Genomic DNA, 21,656 nt, shown 5'->3' with positions numbered 1-21,656 from the left:
GAGAAAATATTCGCAGTAAAAAAAAAAAAATATTAAAAATCATAAAAAATGTAATATCCCATTCTAAACTTTCCTTAATTCATTTCAGTTTTAACGAACCATTTTTTTAATTGCTTTTAAATAATATGAAAAAGATATTTAAGTGGCAATTTGAAATAAAGTGAATTGAGTGAGCATGCATCGCAAACACAAGAGAAATCAACTGATAATAAAGGCAGGAACTTTTTAATAAGATTCCGAAAATGCAATAAAACAGGACAAATCACCAGTATTTTATTTAATCTGACTTCATTCTTTAAATTTTTTAATGATTTTATTCCGATTTGGCGGGAATAGTTTTAATGTCAATTGAAAATTTAGTCCATTATTTTTAAATCATTTACCTGTATCTGGTGCATTTTATTCCGTTTTGTTAGCATTAAAAATACAGGTAAGATCTGATATTTATATATTTCTGAAACAATAATAATGCATCTCATTACAATTTGGTACTAATTTAATTATTGTTAATTTATTTTAATATATATCTTTCAAAATTTTAAATATGCAAACAAATATCATTCAAATTGAACTGCATTATTCTAATATTTTTTAGAAAATACTCTAGATATTCGTAATATTCTTGAATTTTATTGTGATCGCTCTAATATTATATATTAATAAATATCAAAAATAAAACAAAATTAAAAATTTCCTTTTCATAAGTTTGGTACATTTTGTCTGTATATTGTAATTTGCATAATCAAAATAAATATTTCTATTAAAAATACAATATTTTTGAGAATTTTGAACAGCGAAATTTCATTAAACCGCAGTAAGATGCTCAAATTGCGTTTGAAAAAGAACTAAAAATTTGCATTGTATTTTTTGTACTTGTCAATCTTATGCATATTGAAGTCTTACACATTATGAATTTTAAGAACTGAAAGGATGTAAAAAATTCTATTTGATACGTATTGAGAAAAATTGTGAGCTTATCGGGCCCAACTGTTTAGCATGCATGTTCTGTCAAACCATATGAAAGTATACTTATTGAGAACGCTTTAAAACAGATATTTTCATCTTCGGAATTGATGCCATGAAAAATGTGAGTTACTAGACAGTTCTGGAAAAATAATACTTCATATAAAAGTTTTGATTAGGATGTAAAAAAATAGCACTTTTATTTTTTTATAGAAATTAAAATGAAAAAATACTGCTGTATATTTGCCCAAAATGAAAGCAACAAATACTTTTTTTGTTCTCTATGAAACTTAATGCACATCTTTATTTCCTCCTTAGGATTAAATAAAATTTATTCAAAGAAGATCATTTTCGATAGAAAATGTTGCTATGGTATGGGCTTAAAATTTACTGAAATGACCGATGCAAGTTTCCAAATGAACCAATGCCAAATCTTCAAATCGTGTATTATATTTTATATTTACGTTCTTCCCTCAGGTCCTTAGTCTTATAAACTTCATACTTCAAAATGAATAGCGCAGAAAATTAGGTTCAAAAGTAGCAATATTCAATACTTAGAGCTTTCTTGAAAATTATCACCTTTTATAAACAAATATTTTAAAATTAATATTTTAAAATTAATTCTATGCCGGAAACGTTACTCAAAATTTGGTTTTTTTTTTTTTTTTTGGAACATCTTATTTCTTAATAAGACCCAATAATAGTATTCATTATTTGAATATTCAGCACAAATTCCTTACGAACATTATAAACTTACCGTAAGGTATTTTGCAGAAGATTCCACACATGTAATTAATATTTTGCACATGTAGTTAATATAAGAAGATTCCATATTAGTAATAATCATTGAATAGGAATGTGATCACTTTTACTCTTTGACAACTCATTGATTTCTAGGAATTAGTGATAAAATATAATGGTAAAAATTGACCAGATTCATTTTGTTCATATTAATTTCAGGAAATGAAACTTCTTTATAATTTTTAAAAAATAATGTGTATATACTCGGTTTTCCTCGCAACTTCTAAACAGCAAACAAATTTTACTGTTTTCGCAAAATTTCGCTCCTTTGCTTTTTTTTTTTATAATAAATTTTTCCGATTCTAAATAGATATATTTCATTGTTCTAAATTCATTTCATTAAAATATAGGATTTATTTATATAATGGATTATATAGAATAATATCAATGTTTTATTTTTATTTACAGCTGTAATCGAACAAAAAATAAATATTATTTCAATTCAAAAATTTCGAAGGTTGAAAACAAGCTGAATATGGAGAAAGACGCGATATACATTTGTGACCGTTGCAAAGAAAATTCAGATGCCAGTGAAAATAAATCCAAAAATTATCGCTGGCTTGTTTCAATAAAATCTATATTCCAGTGTGCTAAATGTTCAAATTACTTCAACATTGGATTTAGAGTTACAGAGAAGATATCATTGCTTGATGCATCAAACAATTCAGTGCAGGAATTAGTCACTGGGCAGTGCGAAAATGTGATGGGCGATGAGGGTTCCTGTATTAAACACAGAATACTAGAAAGACAGCCAATTGAATCAACGGAAAATCTGTACAAGTGTGATGTTTGCCTTCGAACCTACATGACTGAAAAGAGTCTTCTATATCACAAACGCGTACACGACGAGAATAGTCCTTTTAGATGCGAGGTGTGTAATATGCAATTACAATCCAAAGCGAATTACCAAGAGCACTTAAACAACCATTCCAACGAAAGACGTTATAAATGTTGTTATTGCACCGCGGCTTTTGAATTTAATCAGGGTCTTCAGACCCACTTGAACATACATAAAGACCAGAATCCTTTCAGGTGTGAATTGCGCAATAAGAATTGTGTTTCTAAACCAGAGCTTGAATGTCACATGTCCAGTCATTCGAATGAAAGACCTTTCGAGTGTACTGTATGTCACTCGACGTTTAAAACTATATCTAGCCTTACTACTCATATGAACGTACATAAAGATCAAAATCCTTTCAGGTGTGAATTGTGCAACAAAAATTGTGCTACTAAACAAGAACTTGAACGTCACATGTCCAGTCATTCGAATGAAAGACCTTTGAAAAGTAATGTATGCTCTATGATGTATAAAAGTAAAAATAGCCTGACTCCGCATATGAATGTACATATGAACGTCTCAGCTGTTAGTCCGCGTAAAAATATAGAGGGCCACAAAACTTCTGAAACTAAACACAGAATCGAAGAAAGCAATCCGATCGATCCAAACGAAAAACGTTACAAATGTGACATTTGCCTTCGATCCTACAAGACTCAATTCGGCCTTGGACTCCATATAAACGTACACGATAAGAAGAATCCTTTTAGATGCGAGGTGTGTGATAAATGCTTTAGATTTAAATCAGTATACCAGATTCACTTAAAGAAACATTCCAACGAAAAACTTTATAAATGCAGTTTCTGCCCTGCGGCATTTAAATTTAAATGTGATCTTCGTTCCCACATGAACGTACATGATGACCAGAATCCTTTCAGGTGTGAATTGTGCAACAAGAGTTGTGCTACTAAACAAAAGCTTGAATATCACATATCCAGTCATTCGAATGAAAGACCTTTCAAGTGTAATGTATGTCCTACGACGTTTAAAACTAAATGTAGCCTTACTACTCATATGAACGTACATAAAGACCAGAATCCTCACCGATGCGAATTGTGTAATAAGAAATGCAGTTCTAAACACAATCTAAAATCTCATATGATGACTCATACAGGAGCAAGGTCTTACAAGTGTCTTATCTGCTCAATGTCCTATAAAACAGAACTTAATCTCATTCGTCACATGAAGATGAAACATCAACAGGATAATTTGAAATGAAATGAGAAAAAAATAAATTATTCTACAGCTTTCAAAACAGCATTCAAATTAATTATTAAGTAACAGAATACTCTGTAATTGAATTTTTGATAATTTCCCAAATTCAGCATTGCTATTTTAAGTATTGTGCCTTTTTGGTAAATGTGATAATGATTCCTCAATTTTGAAGACATTTCTAAAAATAATTACTTAATTTTTATATTCATATATATGATTATAATATACATATAGTCATATGAATCATGACCAGCAGAATTATTTGGATTGAAATAGGAAAACAAGCGGAACTTTTATTTATAGGAGAATTTCCGGCGTAAAACAGAAACAAAGAGTCTGATTACAGAGCTCGAAGGAGATTTCTTCTAACATTTAAAAGACGTAAAGAAAAGAAATTTTTAATCATCTTGATGAACATTTATCATGGTATTCTAATAATATAAAACTGAAGAAAAATAATAAATTTACACTGAATATTGCTCCAGCTCGCATGATAGTGTAATTTTTCTAATTTGACCAACTGTCATTTCAGAAGCCTGATATGTCTTTGAAAATTCATTTTTTTTTTTGCATCTGACTCAAAAGATGTTGAAATTCTTACTTTTTGAAGCTACATAATACGAATTTTTGAAAACGTTTCTTTTATATTAACAGCGGGTAATTTAATCTTTCATGAAGATTTTATAATAATCTAAATATAAGAAATCTAGAAATAAGATTTTTTTGGAATGTACCGTTACCTTTTAGATATTTTAAATAAATAATTATTATTGGTTTTTACAATTGTAATAACGATGCATATGTTTTTGAAAATAAATTTTATATATTACCTACATCTATTTTTATTTTATTTAGAAAGGGGTCTCTTTTGCCTAATGACAAAGAAAAAAAATGAAACATTTATTTGTTTGAACTTTATGAAAATTGCTTTTTGCATTTTTGGATATGGTAGGGGCGATTTTTAATTAGAAGGCAGCCATAAAATACAAGAAAAACAAATAATCCAAAGCAACAATTTTCACTCAAATTTAATTTTTATATCTTTTATTCATCCATAAAATCAGTACTTGTTTTAGACGAAGTCGTGTGTTGATTCTTCCTTCTTTTCACCTTTTCTGTTAAGGTCTAAAAAGTCTCTTTTAACTGTAAACTAAGGTCTTCTGGAAAGGTAATAAAAATTGTGAATGAAATAGAACTGCGCATGAATAATAAATGAAATAATTTTTTTTATTTAAATAAATTCTTCATTTTATAATTAATATAATTATACTAATATCCATATTAATATTATAATTTTAATTTCTAAGTTCATAATCAACACTTCAATATCCGATAATGACTATGAATTAGCAACCAGTTTTCGTCATATCAAAGTTTTAAGGCCAGGCTCTCCAGTAAATTTCTTTACTTCAGGCTCATTATGAAAAGATATTTGCGTCATAAATATACCCACATCGTTCATTGAGGAACATTATCTATTTCCTTCGAAATCCATTCTTCTCAATGATGTGTCTGCTACTGAAGGGCATTCACTAGAATAACCTATTTAGTTGTCTAGGACATGTTCGTCTTCTTGGTAGTATCTCAATATCATTAGATTGATTATCAATGCAAGGTAAATGTATGCTTATTTCATCAGAATTCTTCCAATCACCTTTAACATTACAGTAGTGTTATCCAATACTACGAACTACTCTTATCCATTATGATATTTTTTCCTTTTCTAGAAATATATATTGTTCGGATAGATGATCATACTAAATATTTAAAACAATGAATCCCCACAGATAAACAACAATTTATCCGTTACTTGTATTTCGAAATTCTACTCTGGTGTGTTGTGGAAGTTTAAGGAGGGGGGTCCGGCTCAAGTGTCATCCTCGTCGTCTAAAGTTTCAAAATTACGAAATCCATCCTAAAATAGTCTTAGTGTCGCTTCAAAACGGGACGCTAATATAATTTAAAAATGCCTCGAAATTCTAAAGGTAAACAATATGTGTTATTGAACCACGATTTCCATTCCATGGGTTTCCATTAAATGCAACTTAAAATTCATGGATGATATCAACGAATGGGTAAATGAATATCAACAAGTGCTATGTGGGACAGTAGAAAATCATGTCATTTAGGAAAAATATTTGTTTGCTGGTAAGATGAATTTCTAAATTAATTTTGCTTTAAATTTTAACAGAGTTTTCTTAAATATATTTTATTTTGTGTGCCAACATTCAATAAGGTGCCATTTATCAAGAATGAGAAAGGAATTTTTAAAAAATTCTGAATGCCTTCCCTCTGTTATGGTGAAAATAAAATTAAATATTATGCACATGGAAGCTTAAAATTATTTTCTAATAGTAATTTGATTTTTAATTATGATTTTACATTTACAGTTTTTAGAAATTAAGTTTATTAAACTCATATTAGCAATTAATTCAGTTAATTGAGATATTTTTATTAAAATATTTTTAGTTATTTTATCTGTATTGAAAAATTTTTGGAGATTTTATGTTTATTATCTTTTCAAATGCAGTTATATTTTATTATAACATATCTACTTCCACAATTTGACTATGAAATGAGATTATCGCTGCTCGTGTGAGAACTGTGTGAGTTGAAAATTTATATATCTATCCATAAAAATGTATATGTATTTAAAAATTTGTCATTCAAAGATTTGTCACACAAGAAATGCATAAAATAAAACGATGGACAAGTTCAGCATTTTGGTTAAAACTATTTATTTAAGCCATACTTTCATAATGAAAATAAACTTGAATGTATATATATTCTGATCTTATATTGAATAACTGCTTTATTTGAACATTTTCATTTGCAAGTAAACAATTTTAAGAATTTAATCTATAAATCTGCCATCTGCATCATATCATCTTCATTTATTTGAAAGAAGTGTATCAGTTTCAAAATTCAACTTTGGATCTTTTCAGAGGAGATTAGTTGAAATAATTACTATTATTCCATTTCATAAACAAAATCTTGTGACTGGTGCAATTATACTGCTAAAGACTGTAGAGAACAGTGTCAAGATTATTTTGGTGATGGTATGGAAATGCACAAGCAGCTCAGAAATTCTGAGGATGAAGTCCGATTTCCAACCAAGTGATCGGACAAATAGTAGAATTAATTCTATTTGAAGACTAATTGAATATTGGTGTGAAAAATAGGAGACTTCATCTGGGATCTGGGAAAAAAATTGCTATTTTTCAAAGTAAACTAAATTAAAGGATAGGATTTAAAATCGATGATTTAAAAAGAGTATTTTTTATGATGATCGCAGAGAGATTTCTATGCGTAGGAACGAATGTCTAAAGACTAAATTTCTGGTTTGAAAGAGGAAAATAAATAATAAAAAATAACGAAATAGATGTATTTTTCTCAAATGCATTTTTGAAAATATATATCTTCTTATACATTTAAGTTCAAGATTTCCTATGCAAATGGATTTCATCTGCATACACATGTGGAAATTGGAATGACATACATGTATGTAATGATATTTTAAACTATAGTTTCAATTCTAATTAATTCCCAAAGTTTTAACGTAATTCAGCAGATATTAAGTTCATTCTAAAATATTCTCTTATTTCCTGATCCCATTCCACTTTTTCTACTTTATCAATTCAAGGGAAGCTTTGTAAAAAACTTTCGTCAGCGGTTCCCACGCTCCAAGTGAAAGGATAAAAATTGCTGATCTAAACAAATACTTTTTAAAAGATCCCTGTGTTTCCCTTATTATAATTGGCTTGAGTCGGAAATCCTTAATCGGAATCTTATTTTATATAAGCACTGTGAAAAGATATTATCCCTATCAATACCTTATGTTATTTAATACACGGATAATTTATTTTTCCTTGTTTTTACGCCCTTCTTGCCTAATCTGTCGATGGGAGCGGACGTGATTTGCCTGCGTCTCCTCTTGTAAATAAATTATGCCTTCCCAGGATGGATTAAAGCGAACTTAAAAATGCAAAGTGTCTTCTCTATCTTACAAACTTCCATCTTCTTCACAAAATATAATGTTTACATGTGCATAAGTAATGCGAATGTAATGTGAAGTCACCAATGTGAGCCTTTTTCTTAATGTGAACAACCTTCTTCATCATTTTCTCATAACCGTAACTGCGAAAAATTGATGCCACAAAAGAAATAAATCGTCAATTTTCTGCCCATGAACAACCATTTTGTCCCCATAGTTGGCAATTTTTAGTTCCCAAATCGTTAAATGGTCGCGAATGTTGTCGCCAATCCCGGGTTTTTTATTCGACATCCATTATTCGGATCCTACAGAACTGTCAACAAAATTGTCTTCCTTAAATTGGAATTAAATGTACTTTGAAACAATATGTAATCCAAGAACCAGAACTAAACAATATTTATATTCCGATTTCTCATCTTCGCATTTAAAGTATCCGTAAAAATAATAATCAATATGCAACTGGTCCTTTTTTTCGACAAATTTAGAACACCAGAAGGTCGTTAGTACATCATAAGGATATAACAATTTAATATAAATTGCGTATGATTACTAGTATGTTTCTAGCCAGCGGCTCTTAACTTTATGTATAACGCATTTACTTATAATGACGATAGGTTTGTAATTTTTATTCAAGTTGTAGCAGGCTTTATATTACTAGGGGGCAGAGCCGGCCTTCTCTATGAAGGGGCCCGACTGCAAAAAGCCATTTGGGGCCCAAATTTTTTGCAAAGTAAAAATAAAAAAAAATAAAAAAAAATAAAAATTGAATATGAACAAATTTTATTACTGCATGTTAATTTAATGCGTGATTTTGTTTTCGATATTAATTACTTCAGAAAAATTACAATTTTTTGCAATTTAAATTTGATGCTTATTATAACGAGCGCATTACTAATTTTACTTTGATGAAAGAGCGCTCAAAATTTATTATAGTAACTGACAATATAAGAAAAAGTTTTAACACAGTTAATACATTTATAAGTATTAATTAATATATATTGCAATACGTGTTCAGCGTTATTTACATCCCTTTTATTCAAAATCAAATTCCATCACAAAGCAATTATTTGGATTAGATTTTCATCTTCATCGTTATTATAAATGTTACCACGTTTTTGGTATATTTTTCTAAAGTTTTTATATCAGTCATGAATTTGAAATACTTTGAAATACTTTACTTCTTCTATCTTTAGAATAACAATATCAGTTACAGAGTTAAAAAAATAGCATTTAAATTCCTCAACCGGGTTTGCTATAATTTCATTTTCTGCTGTTTCGAAATATAATCTCTCTTTTTATTTCTCGAATTCGTTATTCAGTAAAATGTTCCGAAAGATTCAAAATACATGCTTCATCTAAAAATGAATTAAATTTTATTCCAAATTTTGGATTTCAGTTTAAATTTTATTGATCAAATAAATTATCCCAGTCGAGAACAATTGTTTTCATTTGAAATAGTTTATTGATAGTGTTAATTTCTGACAGTATTGTATGCTTAACAGTATGGTTCTGTACTGTTAAACATAAGATGTCATTTCATCTATTGAATCCAATAGACTTTTAGCTTCAGATACCGCCATTATTTGCATCAATAAATTCTTCTAGGGTAACAAGTTTGTTTAAACTGTACATAAACTGCGTTAACCGTATCTATTGAGGCTTCCCAACGAGTGTCGCAAACTGGTGTAAGAGTAATATTTAGACGCTTTTGTAGAATTTCTCAACCGTTTTGTAGATACAGAAAAAAAAAAAAATAAACTTTGTTGTTCTTGTTTCTGATGGCATTTGCCATGGACAATCCCGCTGATGCGAAGTCAGCTATTTAAGCCTAGAGGGAGCGTCTCTTATTTTAGTAGTGCCAACTAGGGCCAAGATTACGATATTGCTGCTCATGCATCATATCGCTTGCATTGTCCCTTTTTACGAGGGGGGGGGGCACATTCACACATCTCATAGATAGAACAGATCAAGAACAGCCATGACCGAACTGGGAATCGAACCCAGGATCCACAGATCATGGAGAAGACGCATTACCCCTATGCCATGACGACGGCATATAAACTATGAAATATCCAAACAAAATTACAATACTTACTGTTGGAAGGGGGTCACAATAAATTAAAAGACAAATAAATTGCATGAGGATTTAGAAAAAATTATTCTAGAATCTTGGCACTTAGCCAATTAGGTATTACAAATACTTGGCATATTTCCTTGGCATGAACATGATAAGATATAACAAAATTAAACATTTTATAGTATGAATTATCAATGTAATATATGCAATTTAATCTAGTAGGTGAGGTAAATGCCGGTATTTTATGTTTATAATATGTTGCACATTTGCACTATCTGCAATATATCTGTAAAATTCGTATATTTGCAAACCCATCGATTGTTCCAGTTAAATTGCTTCCTCTATTCTTTTCATCCCGCTATTACTGTTCAGAACATTATTTCGGTTCTTGATCATGTAGGGGTCCCCCTCAATAGCGGGCCCTACATTCCCCACTTGCCATTTCGGCATTCATTTAATTTTCGTCAGAGTTATAAATCTGTACTTCTTGATTTATTGGAAGTTCAAAATAGTTTTCACGGAATGAATCGATAAAGGCGGCTTCTTTTTAAACAGTCTTTTGAAACTGTGAATGGAAACGTTTCAACATTTAGCAAATAATACATCTCTAGTATTAATTATTTGCTAAATCATTAAAATCAAAACTTCTTTAAGAGATAAATTATATTTGTTGTCATTTCTTGCTTATAAAACGAAATTCTTGCAGGGGAAATAATATTTTGGATCATTGCAGTCAATTGGCTAAAATGAAATAAGAAATCCTTTACAATTATATTTACAATAAACCTTTACAAATATATACATTTGTGATGTAATTATTACATTAAGGAACAATAATAGGAAAAAATTATACCATGTTACATTGCTGTTAATCATTAAGCTCCGAGTGTATTCCGTTTGCTTATATGTGAACCGTATTCAATATCTATTTCTTTATATTGTCTCTTGGGGGCCGCGGTGGCCTGGTGGTAAGGTCTCGGCTTCTAAACCAGAGAGTTTCAGGTTCGTGACCCGATTCCACCGAAGAACCGTCGTGTAAGGGGGTCTGTTTCACGTTAAATCCGTCATGGCCAAACGTTCTTCCGCTGGTGCGAGCTCAGGTGTCATCCTCGTCATCTGACCGCGGTTCAAAATTACGAGGTCCGTCCCAAAGTAGCCCTAGTGTTGCTTCAAACGGGACGTTAATATAATCAAACCAAACCAAACTTTATACTGTCACATTGAAATAATAATCAAATTGTCATGCAACCCTATCGTTATTGCACATCCAGTTGGATTCCGACGCCAAGAAATGTGCATGCGCATGCTTTTACACATACTGGGGAATAATTGACTAAAGAAAAAATTCTGTTACACCATCGTGTATCATGTGACCAACCGAAATACTGACGCAAAAATAAATAAATAAATGTGCACGCATCTATTCTGATATAAGGAGAAAAATCATCAAATAGGAAGTTTAATTACTTTATGGGACCACATTGGAATAGTTAAATGGAATTGGAAATATAGTTAATAGGAATTGGAAATGCATGGCATCAAGTTATCATGTAACCCTCTCGTTACCGCATGGCCAGTTGACAATCTGAAGCAAGAAATGTGCATGCATATTCTTTTACAATGGTGGGAAATAATTGGCTAAATACAAAATTCTGTTACAGCATCGTGTATCATGTAACGGACCAAAGTACTGAAGCCAAAATATATATATATATATATATATATATATATATATATATATATATATATATATATATATATATCTGTATGCATATATTCTTAACACTTTCATCGCCGCAATGAGACACCTTTTTCCCACCCTCTGCACTAAGAGTCCACGCCGCTCTCTTTTATATATAATAATTATATATAAGACGCTGCAATAATACATAAAACCCTTGAGTAGAGGACGAGTTATCCCTCGAGAATAGCGAATGTTCCTGGAAGACGAGTTTTCTCGTCCCTCGCAATGAAAGTGTTAAACAAGGAAAAAAAATCTCAAAATACGAAGTCTTGTAAACATGGACGATGAAGATTATATTTCGTAGGTAGAGAATTTCAAGAAACATTTCACAAAGTCGGTGATTAAAAGACACGTGACAAAGCCTGACGACAAATATACAAATACCTTCAATAGCTCTCAATCTCTTATTTAGAAGAAATTTCAATTTTTCTGTCGTCTTTGTGGTTTTAAGGGTATAAAACTAAATTCATGTATAAAGCTTAAAGGGTAATTGTAGGGAGAAGGTATATAAATTATTTATATCAGCTTTTTTCAAAATATTAATTTTTTTTATGTATAAAACAGATTCCTAAAGAAAGATTGGCTTAACAGAGCATGAAAAAACTACAAAATATTAATTATATTCAATTAATATATTCTATATTATTAAAATTTAATAAAATGGGTAATTACATTTCATTTCCCAGGTTGTGAGCATTATTTGTAACACTTGGAAATTCGATTCAGCTTCTGGATACTTTTTATTGTGTTGTTGCTTTTGGCACTTTTCATAAGCAAGCCAGCTGACGAAGGCGGCGATTTTAAGCCGAGTTTTAGTGTCTCTTATTTCAGTAGCGCCATCTAGGGCCCAGAATACATCTACTCAAGCGTCACAGCCCTTTTCAGGGTGCGGACTTTGTTCATACATTTCATTCACAGATCGTAATTTACACCTGAATCAAAGAACAATCACCGATGATCTAATACCTCCAGTGGTATTGTCTCGACTTGGACAACTTTGTGGCTACGAAAAACTTATGGCATATACACGGAGTTACATGGGTTACAGTTTATACCATACACATGGATTACATAGTTACATCAGTCACACAGAGGGTCTTCGTCCGGCAGGGTTCGAGCTCGCAACCGAACGGATGTGAATCCAACGCCCGACCAATCAGGTTATCTCGGCCTCGTACTGTTTAAAGTACGACACAATAGTTAAATATTCAGCAAGACTGAAGATTAATGTACTTTTGCTTGTCAAACATGATAAAATCGTGCCAACTTATTGAAAAGTCAGCAGTCAATCAATTAAGAATGGGTTGATGGGGTGTCTAGCCCTAATGTATAATAGTTAAAAAATATAGTTTATATATAATAGTTTAAATATAATTTTATAGTTTGCACTTATAATAGTTTTTAAAAAATATCGATCTCCCTATTTTACTACGTTTTAGATCTCCCAAAATCCGTCAAATATATTTTTCTAAAATATTTCACCTACGAGTGAACATAATTATTCAAATGCGTTTTCAGCTTGATGGGTGAAATTTTGTATATGATCTTGTCTACTTCAAAGTTTTAAATGTCTATCAAATTTTGAACGAAATGCATTCAGAGGAAATCTGTCAGTCCTGTGGCTTATATATTATTACGATTATAACAAAACGAAGAACGCTAAATTAGTAATATTTGATGCCCAGATTTAACATATGCTTTTCAAATCTGGAGCCAAATACGCCAAAGGGTTGTCCGTTTGTCGGACTGCACGTTCACAAACGTCTAAACGTGGTTTAGACGTTTGATTCTGATTAGAGAATAAAGAAATAATAAATATTATATATAAGGCATTTGTTTTTATCTTATTATGTGCTGTATTTTCATTTCTTACTATTTCAACTAAGGGAAGTTTGTATTTTACCAATATATAAACAAAATGATTTTAAATTGCATAAATATATCAGCGTCACGTTTTCCTGCATTCTTTTGGGCCCCCCAAAAACTCGTGTGTCAGATGTGGAAAAGAAAATTAAGTTTAATATTTGCAAAATAATAAAAATCTCTTTTTCAATTGTATAAAAAAGAAAACGAAATATTTTAATTAATTAAAAATAGATATGCATTTATGGAATTTATTTTTAGAAACTTTCGAAAGATTTATTCAGTATGAAATTTGGTTGATTAGATTTCATTGAAAGTAATTCAAAACCATTCTTTCAGGTAAAGTAGTTAAAAACCAAAAATATGGTTTTAAAAAATTTTAAAAACAGAAATTAAAGCAAAACTCTTCATGAACTGGAAATAAATATAAAACTTTCATATTACTCACATTTCAAAATTAAAAATAATTTTATTTTCACATGTCAAACCTCAATTTCCACGAAAATTATATCTTTCATAAATGACTATCATACTGCACAAATGACACAACTGTACGTGCTCAAAATTCTTATTATACAGATATCTCTTTGATTATTAGTTTTATATTATTAAAATACTATTTTAGGAAAAAAAAACCCTGTAGCATGATGATTAAAAGAAAATTTCTCAAGTATGCTATCTTTATTCTCAGAAGAGAAAGAATATCTCTGCAAATCTGCAAAAAAATGTTTTCTTACCATTTTCTTATAACATTTTTATTTCGTGCTGAATATTTTACACAAATGAAGATCTATTATGTGATTGATGCTGCTGATTATATTTTATAACTATATGCACGTGTTATAATTTAATACATGACTATAAAATGAGCACTGAAATTTAAAGCAGTCTCTTGGATCATTGAGCCGATTTCAGGAAAGGTCATCACTTCCGTCAAAAAAGTCACGATGTATAACAACTTGTCAAATTAAACTCACTTTTCTGCTAAAAACATCTTTCAAGGAGTGTTTTTTTACTTGATACAAAAACTGAACTCTAATCATGGGGGAAAAAACAGTTTTTGCAGCTTTTCTCTTTTTATTCCAAATTATCCTCTTGATGTTTCTTCTTCATGTGAACGGTGAGATTAGATTTTGCTTTGTAGGACAAAGAACAAATATGACACTTGTAAGGCCTTGCATCGGAATGAGACGCCATGTGCTGTTTGAGACTGGTTGTAGAACAGCAGTTCCTATTGCACTCTTTACACCGGTAAGGATTCTGCTTTTTATGTACGTACTTATGCACAATAAGACTACCTTTAGTTTTAAACTTCGAAGAACATTGTCCACACTTATAACGTCTTTCATTCGAATGACTGGACATGTGGCATTCAAGTGCTTGTTTAGTAGCGCAACTCTTGGTGCACAATTCACACCTGAAAAGATTCTGATCTTTATGTACGTTCATATGCGTAGTAAGGTTATTTTTAGTTTTAAACATCGAAGTACATAAAGAGCACTTGAAAGGTCTTTCATTCGAATGACTGGACAAGTGACGTTCAAGTTTGTGTTTAGAAACACATATCTTTTTACACAATTCACACGTGAAAGGATTCTTGTCATCGTGCATATTCATGTGGGCCTTAAGACTTTTTTTAAATTTAAAGGCCGAAGCACAAAAACTGCATTTATAACGTTTTTCATTGGAATGTTTGTTTAAATGTTCTTTGTAATCTGCTTTAGATGGAAATTGCATATCACACAACTCGCATCTAAAAGGATTCTCCTCATTGTGTACATTCTTATGGCTTAGAAGACCTGATCTGGTTTTGTATGTTCGAAGGCAAACATCACATTTGTGTGGTTTTTCCTTTGATTCGACTGGCTGGCTTTCTTGAATTCTGTCTTCATTTCTGGAACCTTCATCGGCATTCACACTTTCACTCGGCTTGGCAACTAATTCATGCGCTGAATTTTTTGATGCATCAAGGAATGATATCTTATCCGTAACTCTGAATCCTATGTGAAAGTCTTTTGAACATTTAGCACACAGGAATGAGGATTCTAATAAAAACACCCATTCATAATTTTTTGATTTATTTTCACTAGCATCTGCATTTTCTTTGCACTTATCACAAATGTATGTAGCTTCTTTCTCCATATTCAGATTGTTTTTATGTCTGCAAATTATTGAATTCAAACAAATATAGCACTTTCGGTGAATGAAAGAAGAAATGTTTAAATGTCAGAACAGTCTGCGTTCTTATATTTGATTATAGCTGTAAATAAAAATAAAATATTGATATTATTCTACATTATCCATTATATAGAAACTAATCCAATTTTATAATAAAATGAATTTAAAACAATTAAATATATCTGTTTAAATTCTCAATAATTTATTACATAAAAAGAGCGAAATTGTACAAAAACAGTAAAATTTATTTGCTGTTGAGAAGTTGCGAAAGAAAAACTGAGCCTACACAGATTTTTTTTAAACCATTAAGAAACTTTATTTCCTGAAATGAATCTGAAATAAATGAATCTGATTATCGTTTATTATTATATTTTTACACTAAATTCCAAGAAATCAATATATCGTCAAAGAGTAAATTTTATCTCATTGCTATTCAACATTTAATTGTAAAAATAGTACTTACATGTAAGCTTGTGCATTTAATCCTCCGAAAAACCCCTTATGATATGTGCACAATTCTCTAAAGGAATTTGCGCTGAATATTCAAATACTTAATGATATTCTTGAGTCTTATTGAGAAAAATAGAAGTATTTTTTTTTTTTGATCATATAGATTATAATATACAGACTCTATTTACCATAGATATGAAAAGGTAATTTTTAATGTTGTTTCATTTATAATATTTACTAATTTATAATATTAAGGCGATCAAAATAAATTCAAGAATGTTACAAATATCTAAGGATAGAGTTTTTTCTAAAAAATAAAATTAAAGTTCGAATAATATTCATTTGTATATTTAAAAGTCTGAAAAATATATATTAAAAAATAAAGAATAATTTAAAATTACGCAATTATAATAAAGTTTATTAATATTCTTTCAGAAATACATAAATATAAAATCTCACCTGCATATTTAAAGCTACAAATTGGGATAAAATTCATCAGACACAGGTAAATGATTTTATTATATTGGAATATATTTTAAAATCATTTTCAAATAACATTAATACTACTTCAGTCAAACAAGAATAAAATCACTAAAAAGTTTAAAGAATGAAGTCAGATTAAATAAAATACTGTTGATTTGTCCTGTTACATTATAATCTGACTAAAATTTTCCTGCCTTTAATATCAGTTGATTTCTTTTCTACTTACGATGCATACTCACTCAGTTCGCTTTATTTCAATTTGCCACTTAAATATCTTTTCCATATTATTTAAAAGGAATTTTTGAATAAAGAATCTTTGTTTTCATTTCTTGGGATAACTGAAATGAATTAAGAAATGTTTAAAATGGATATGACAAATTCATTTTTTGATGATTTTAATATTATTTTTTCTTCTTCGGATATTTGGTTTCAAAAATATAATTGAATTAGATTGCAGTTCACATGATTTCTCGATTTAAGATGCCTTTTGGATACCTATAATTTATGCTCACACAAAAAATATGCCTTGAGGTTTCATCTTACGTGGGGGTACTGTAGAGAACGAAGCAGTAAGATGACGCATTACTGGTTCTGCCTTTTTGGGATGTATTTTGGTTTAGAAGCCATTCATTATTAGTTGTAAGTTTCTATTGAAGGGATTTAAACGAAGTGAAAGTTTCATACTTTTGAGATGAATAAAATACTGACCATATTTGGAACTATTAATATTGTTTCAGTCTTGCTTTGCACAATTTTCCATGTTTGATTAATCATTTCACAGGTTTTGTGTTTAGCTATATATGAGTTTATAGCAAAACAGATAAATGGGTTAAGTTAAATAGGATTAATTCATTTTAGTACATCAGAATTGTCTTGAGATCCCACTGAATTGGTTTTGATGATGATTTTCGTAATTGTTTATGTCAAGGAAATGATAATATAATTTTAATGGATTGTTCGATGAATTTCTGGTTTTGAAAATGAGTGACCAATCAATTAGTAGGATGTGTTGGCCGTTTTGCAAAAGCAGTAATTTTATTTTTCATTGAAATGCTAGAGTAAGTGAAAGAAAAATCTTTCTTCCGTTGTGATATTTTCACTGTCAATTCAACAACTGCTGTTGAATTTGCTTACATCAGTCAATTAAGCTGTTTATATCACCAATTAAAAATGAATCATTCCGTTTGCGTTTTTTATTTCAGAATGTTTTTGTTCGAAATCGAAGTGAATCCATATTCTAAGCCGTAAGATATTCATGGAAGAAATTGCTATTTTTAAATAGTAATTTTTCAAATTAAATTAAATAAAATGTTAAATAAGGAATTAAAATCGATGATTTGAGAGGACTATTGTTTGATGATGAAAGATTTCTGTGCGTATGTGGCTAAATTTCCGGTTGGAAGACGGTCAATCAATATTGCAAAATAAAGAATAAAATTTATTTTTCCCAACTATATATTTTTTCCAACTCTTCAGAACGGATTCATTATATCTTTCTTTCTGGTTCTTTGGCTTTAAACTTGATAATATATATATATTTTTTTAATTTGGTTACAAATGTGACATTTGCCTACGAACGTACAAAACTAAAACAAAAATTCGACGATATAAGAACATGCACATTAAGAAAAATGATTTTAGATACAAGGTGTGTCAAATGCAATCTGCATCTAAAACATACTACCACGGACACTTCATCAAACATTCTAACGAAAAACGTTATAAATGCAGTTTTTGCACTATAGCTTTTAAATTTAAACGTAATCTTATTGCCCACGTGAACGTACATGAAGACCATATTCCTTTCAGGTATGAATTGCGCAAAAAGAATTGTGCTTCAAAACGAGAGCTTGAATGTCACATGTCCAGTCATTCGAATGAAAGACATTACAAGTGTGTGGTGTGCTCTTCGAATTTTAACACTAAAAAATAACTTTATTGTGCATATGAACGTATAGAAAGAGCAGAATCCTTACAGATGCAAAATGTGTAATAGGAACTGCAGTTATACATTCATACAGATGATTTTTATAAGGGCCCATTAAAATGCCTGAAAATGTGACCCTGGATATTTCATGTTATTTCAATCATATCTTTTGCATATCAATTACTTTCCTCAGCTGATATAGATGACGAGTTATTCCCATAATAAGCTGAATATCATACATGAATCACCTGCCTTTTCTAGCCGTTTTATTTTTTGAATAAAATCAGTTTGTTGAAAGCAATCGTAAAATGTTGAATGAATGCATAAACCTACGAATGAAAAGTTTCCAGTCAAAGTCACACATCAATGATTGTAATTGCAATAATAACAGAAACTGATGCAACAAAATGTGCTAAACTTTGATCATCTCTTATCGGCTTTTTACATTCGTTACATATTTTATCTAGCCTTGCATATAATTTTATTTTTCATATAGTAATATACCAAAGAATTTAAAATCCTTTAAATTACATATTCATATTCTTATTGCAAATGAAATTGTTATACATAAGTAATTTTTTTTTTTTTGATTTCCACCTATTAATCCCACACACGATTTGATAATCTCTTGCCTCTATAAAAACCATGATTTATGAGAATTATTTATTTAAGTATCTTGTCGGGTTTTATTCGGTGAAATTTAAGATTGTGTTGACGATATTGGATTTTTCTGTATCAATTAAACTTTTAATTTCTAGGAAAATGGAATCCTTAAATTGCAATTTTATTGAAGCCACGTTTTGTAGGAAGAGAACCGATTATCTAAAACATGGTTCTTATCTATTGTTTTGATGTCAAAAGCCGATAACAATTTTCAAGTAAGAAGACAACGAATTTCAAAAAGTTCCCTGTCTCCTTGGCCTTTCATTTTTCGCATTCTTTAAGTGGCTAGTTTTCATGCATTTCGCACAAATATTCATGTCAAGATTTCATTATATATTCCCTGCTAATGTCGAGTAATTTTTTCCCTTTGTAGCTGAAAGAGTAACCGAATGGATAAGTAATGTGGTCGCTTTACTTTGGTTATTTAATTTGTAGTAATAGAGAATTATTTTTTAAACATAATCACATAGAAAAAAAATATCTTGTATGAACTTGTATAATAAACCGAGATTAAGGTGAAACATATCCTACTGATGTGGTACTTATTTAGTTTAGATATTTCTACATCAGTTGATGTCCTCCTCATCTGATAACGTTTATATATTATGAAGTGCATCCCCAAATCCTTGTTCTTCTTCTAAATATGTTGCAAATGTATTAGCACGTCTCTTTCACAGTTTTCGGAAATCAAAGACATGTTGATATCAGTTGAGGGACATGTATATCATTGGAATCCATTTCGAGGGTTAAGTGGTTTGGAAAACAGATTGAATTAATAAAAACGTACTACGAATACCGTACGAACGTACTACGAATAAGGAAGGAATATATATATTCGTATTAGCATTGTATATTTAAACAAAGTTAAACGAAACGCATAATTATTCGCATACAATAAAAAAAATCTCAATATAGTGAATGATTTCTTTTTTCTAATTACTAACAACGATGACATAAAAAATTAATATAAGTTGAATTAAACTTTTGATGCTCAAATATTTCCATAGCACTCAGAGTCTGTCTAGAATGTCTGTTTCCTTCTGAAAAATAAGAATAAATGAAAATAAATAAGAGCGCAAGAAAAATTCGAGATGATCATAACTATTGATTCTATTTGTTCAAATTACTTCGATTTAATATAGTCGACATATGAACGGGGTACAAATTTACGATGTCCGTCTCAAAAAGTCGTCGTGTTCCTTCCGAAAAGGCACTTTAATATCACTAAGCTAAAGCAAATTTCAACCTTGAGAATAAATTTTTCCTCGAATCCTGTTTGTTTCCAACTATCCCTATTCATTTTTTTAACAGCATGATCCGTTCTGGATAAAAGTCAGTCTTAATTTCCTTCACAGCAATCATTGTAAAATGATTGTTGTAACGCAGCATTTATGAATGCTCTGAATAGAAATTGAATGACTTACAGAAATGACTTACAGGAGCATGTTTTTCAGAACTAATTTAAAAATGACTTTACAGATCGTAATGTTTAATATTTCTGTTAGAGACTTTATTGTCTAGTCATAGTTTAGTAGAATGTGCTCAAGGTACAGACCTTTATTCAACAAATTCATATAAAATTCATGCTGTTTTATCGATTGATGGTATGTTCGAATCAATTGAATGACGCGAATTTTTTTTATATGAGAATTATTTTCACATTTATTCACAGTTTATCTCTCTAAATTTTGACCTTCAGTAGGAAGTAAGTTATATAAATTGATCCACATATGAGAATAATTTAGATATTTTTCTATTTTTAAATAATTTATCCAATTAAAATTCAATAATTTAAGTCAGATACAATTGGATAAGCTACAAATGCAGAGATAATTCATTCCTTTGGGTATTTATTTTACCTCTCATATGAAATTTTATTCTGAGGAATTAATAGTTTTAGGTAAAAATTATTTATCTTTTTCTTTAAGCAAGAATTTTGTATTACGTTTTTATTGTTTTTATTTTATTACATTCCACCTTTAACACAATTATAATTCATTCATTTAAAACGTGCAATGAATTTGTGAAATTAGCCAAGAACGAAATTTTATTTTCTATAGTCTTCAGTTCGTGTCATGATTAACCCTCTGGCTGCGTAATTATTTAAAATCACTGCTTAGATGCGATGTTTACAAATAAGTTCAAATATTTTTCAAAGAAAGTGAAGTGATATTATATGTTACAACGATAGTAATATGTCATAATAAAAATCAGTAATCGTAAAAATAAGCACTCTAAACGGCGAAAAACGCGGGATGCCACAGAAAATGGACTGATTGCCAACCCGCAGATATCTCTGGATACGCAACTGGAGGGTTAAACTGATATTTGTACTACTGATAAGAATGAATGGGTGAGTTTTTCTGCCTCTCGCTCTATTTGCGTGTGCGCTGGCTGGAGCATTCTAGAACGGAGGTCAGAACGTCTGACTTACAGCATATGCATATATATATATTTTGACGC

At 30.0% G+C, this 21,656-nt stretch overlaps 2 protein-coding genes across 2 annotated transcripts; one reads left to right on the top strand and one right to left on the bottom strand.

The window, feature by feature from the left end:
• Positions 1-2,239: 2,239 nt before the first annotated feature.
• On the top strand, positions 2,240-3,817 carry LOC129975346 (zinc finger protein 26-like). Its single transcript, XM_056088408.1, has one exon. It carries the CDS (start codon positions 2,240-2,242, stop codon positions 3,815-3,817), a length of 1,578 nt encoding a protein of 525 aa, XP_055944383.1.
• A 10,572-nt stretch (positions 3,818-14,389) lies between these two features.
• LOC129976506 (gastrula zinc finger protein XlCGF52.1-like) lies at positions 14,390-15,685 on the bottom strand. Its single transcript, XM_056090112.1, has one exon. It carries the CDS (start codon positions 15,632-15,634, stop codon positions 14,570-14,572), a length of 1,065 nt encoding a protein of 354 aa, XP_055946087.1. The 5' UTR covers positions 15,635-15,685; the 3' UTR covers positions 14,390-14,569.
• Between the last annotated feature and the right edge of the window lie 5,971 nt (positions 15,686-21,656).

Source organism: Argiope bruennichi, chromosome 7, assembly GCF_947563725.1.
Source record: "Argiope bruennichi chromosome 7, qqArgBrue1.1, whole genome shotgun sequence".
Classification (NCBI taxonomy): Eukaryota; Metazoa; Arthropoda; class Arachnida; order Araneae; family Araneidae; genus Argiope; species Argiope bruennichi.
The sequence above is the reverse complement of the archived record's forward strand: the minus strand, read 5'-3'. Positions and strand labels throughout refer to the sequence as shown.

What these genes read in the sequence shown, in the direction of transcription:
- LOC129975346 (XM_056088408.1), top strand. Translation starts at nt 2,240, where the DNA reads ATGGAGAAAGACGCGATATACATTTGTGACCGTTGCAAAGAAAATTCA.
- LOC129976506 (XM_056090112.1), bottom strand. Translation starts at nt 15,634, where the DNA reads ATGGAGAAAGAAGCTACATACATTTGTGATAAGTGCAAAGAAAATGCA.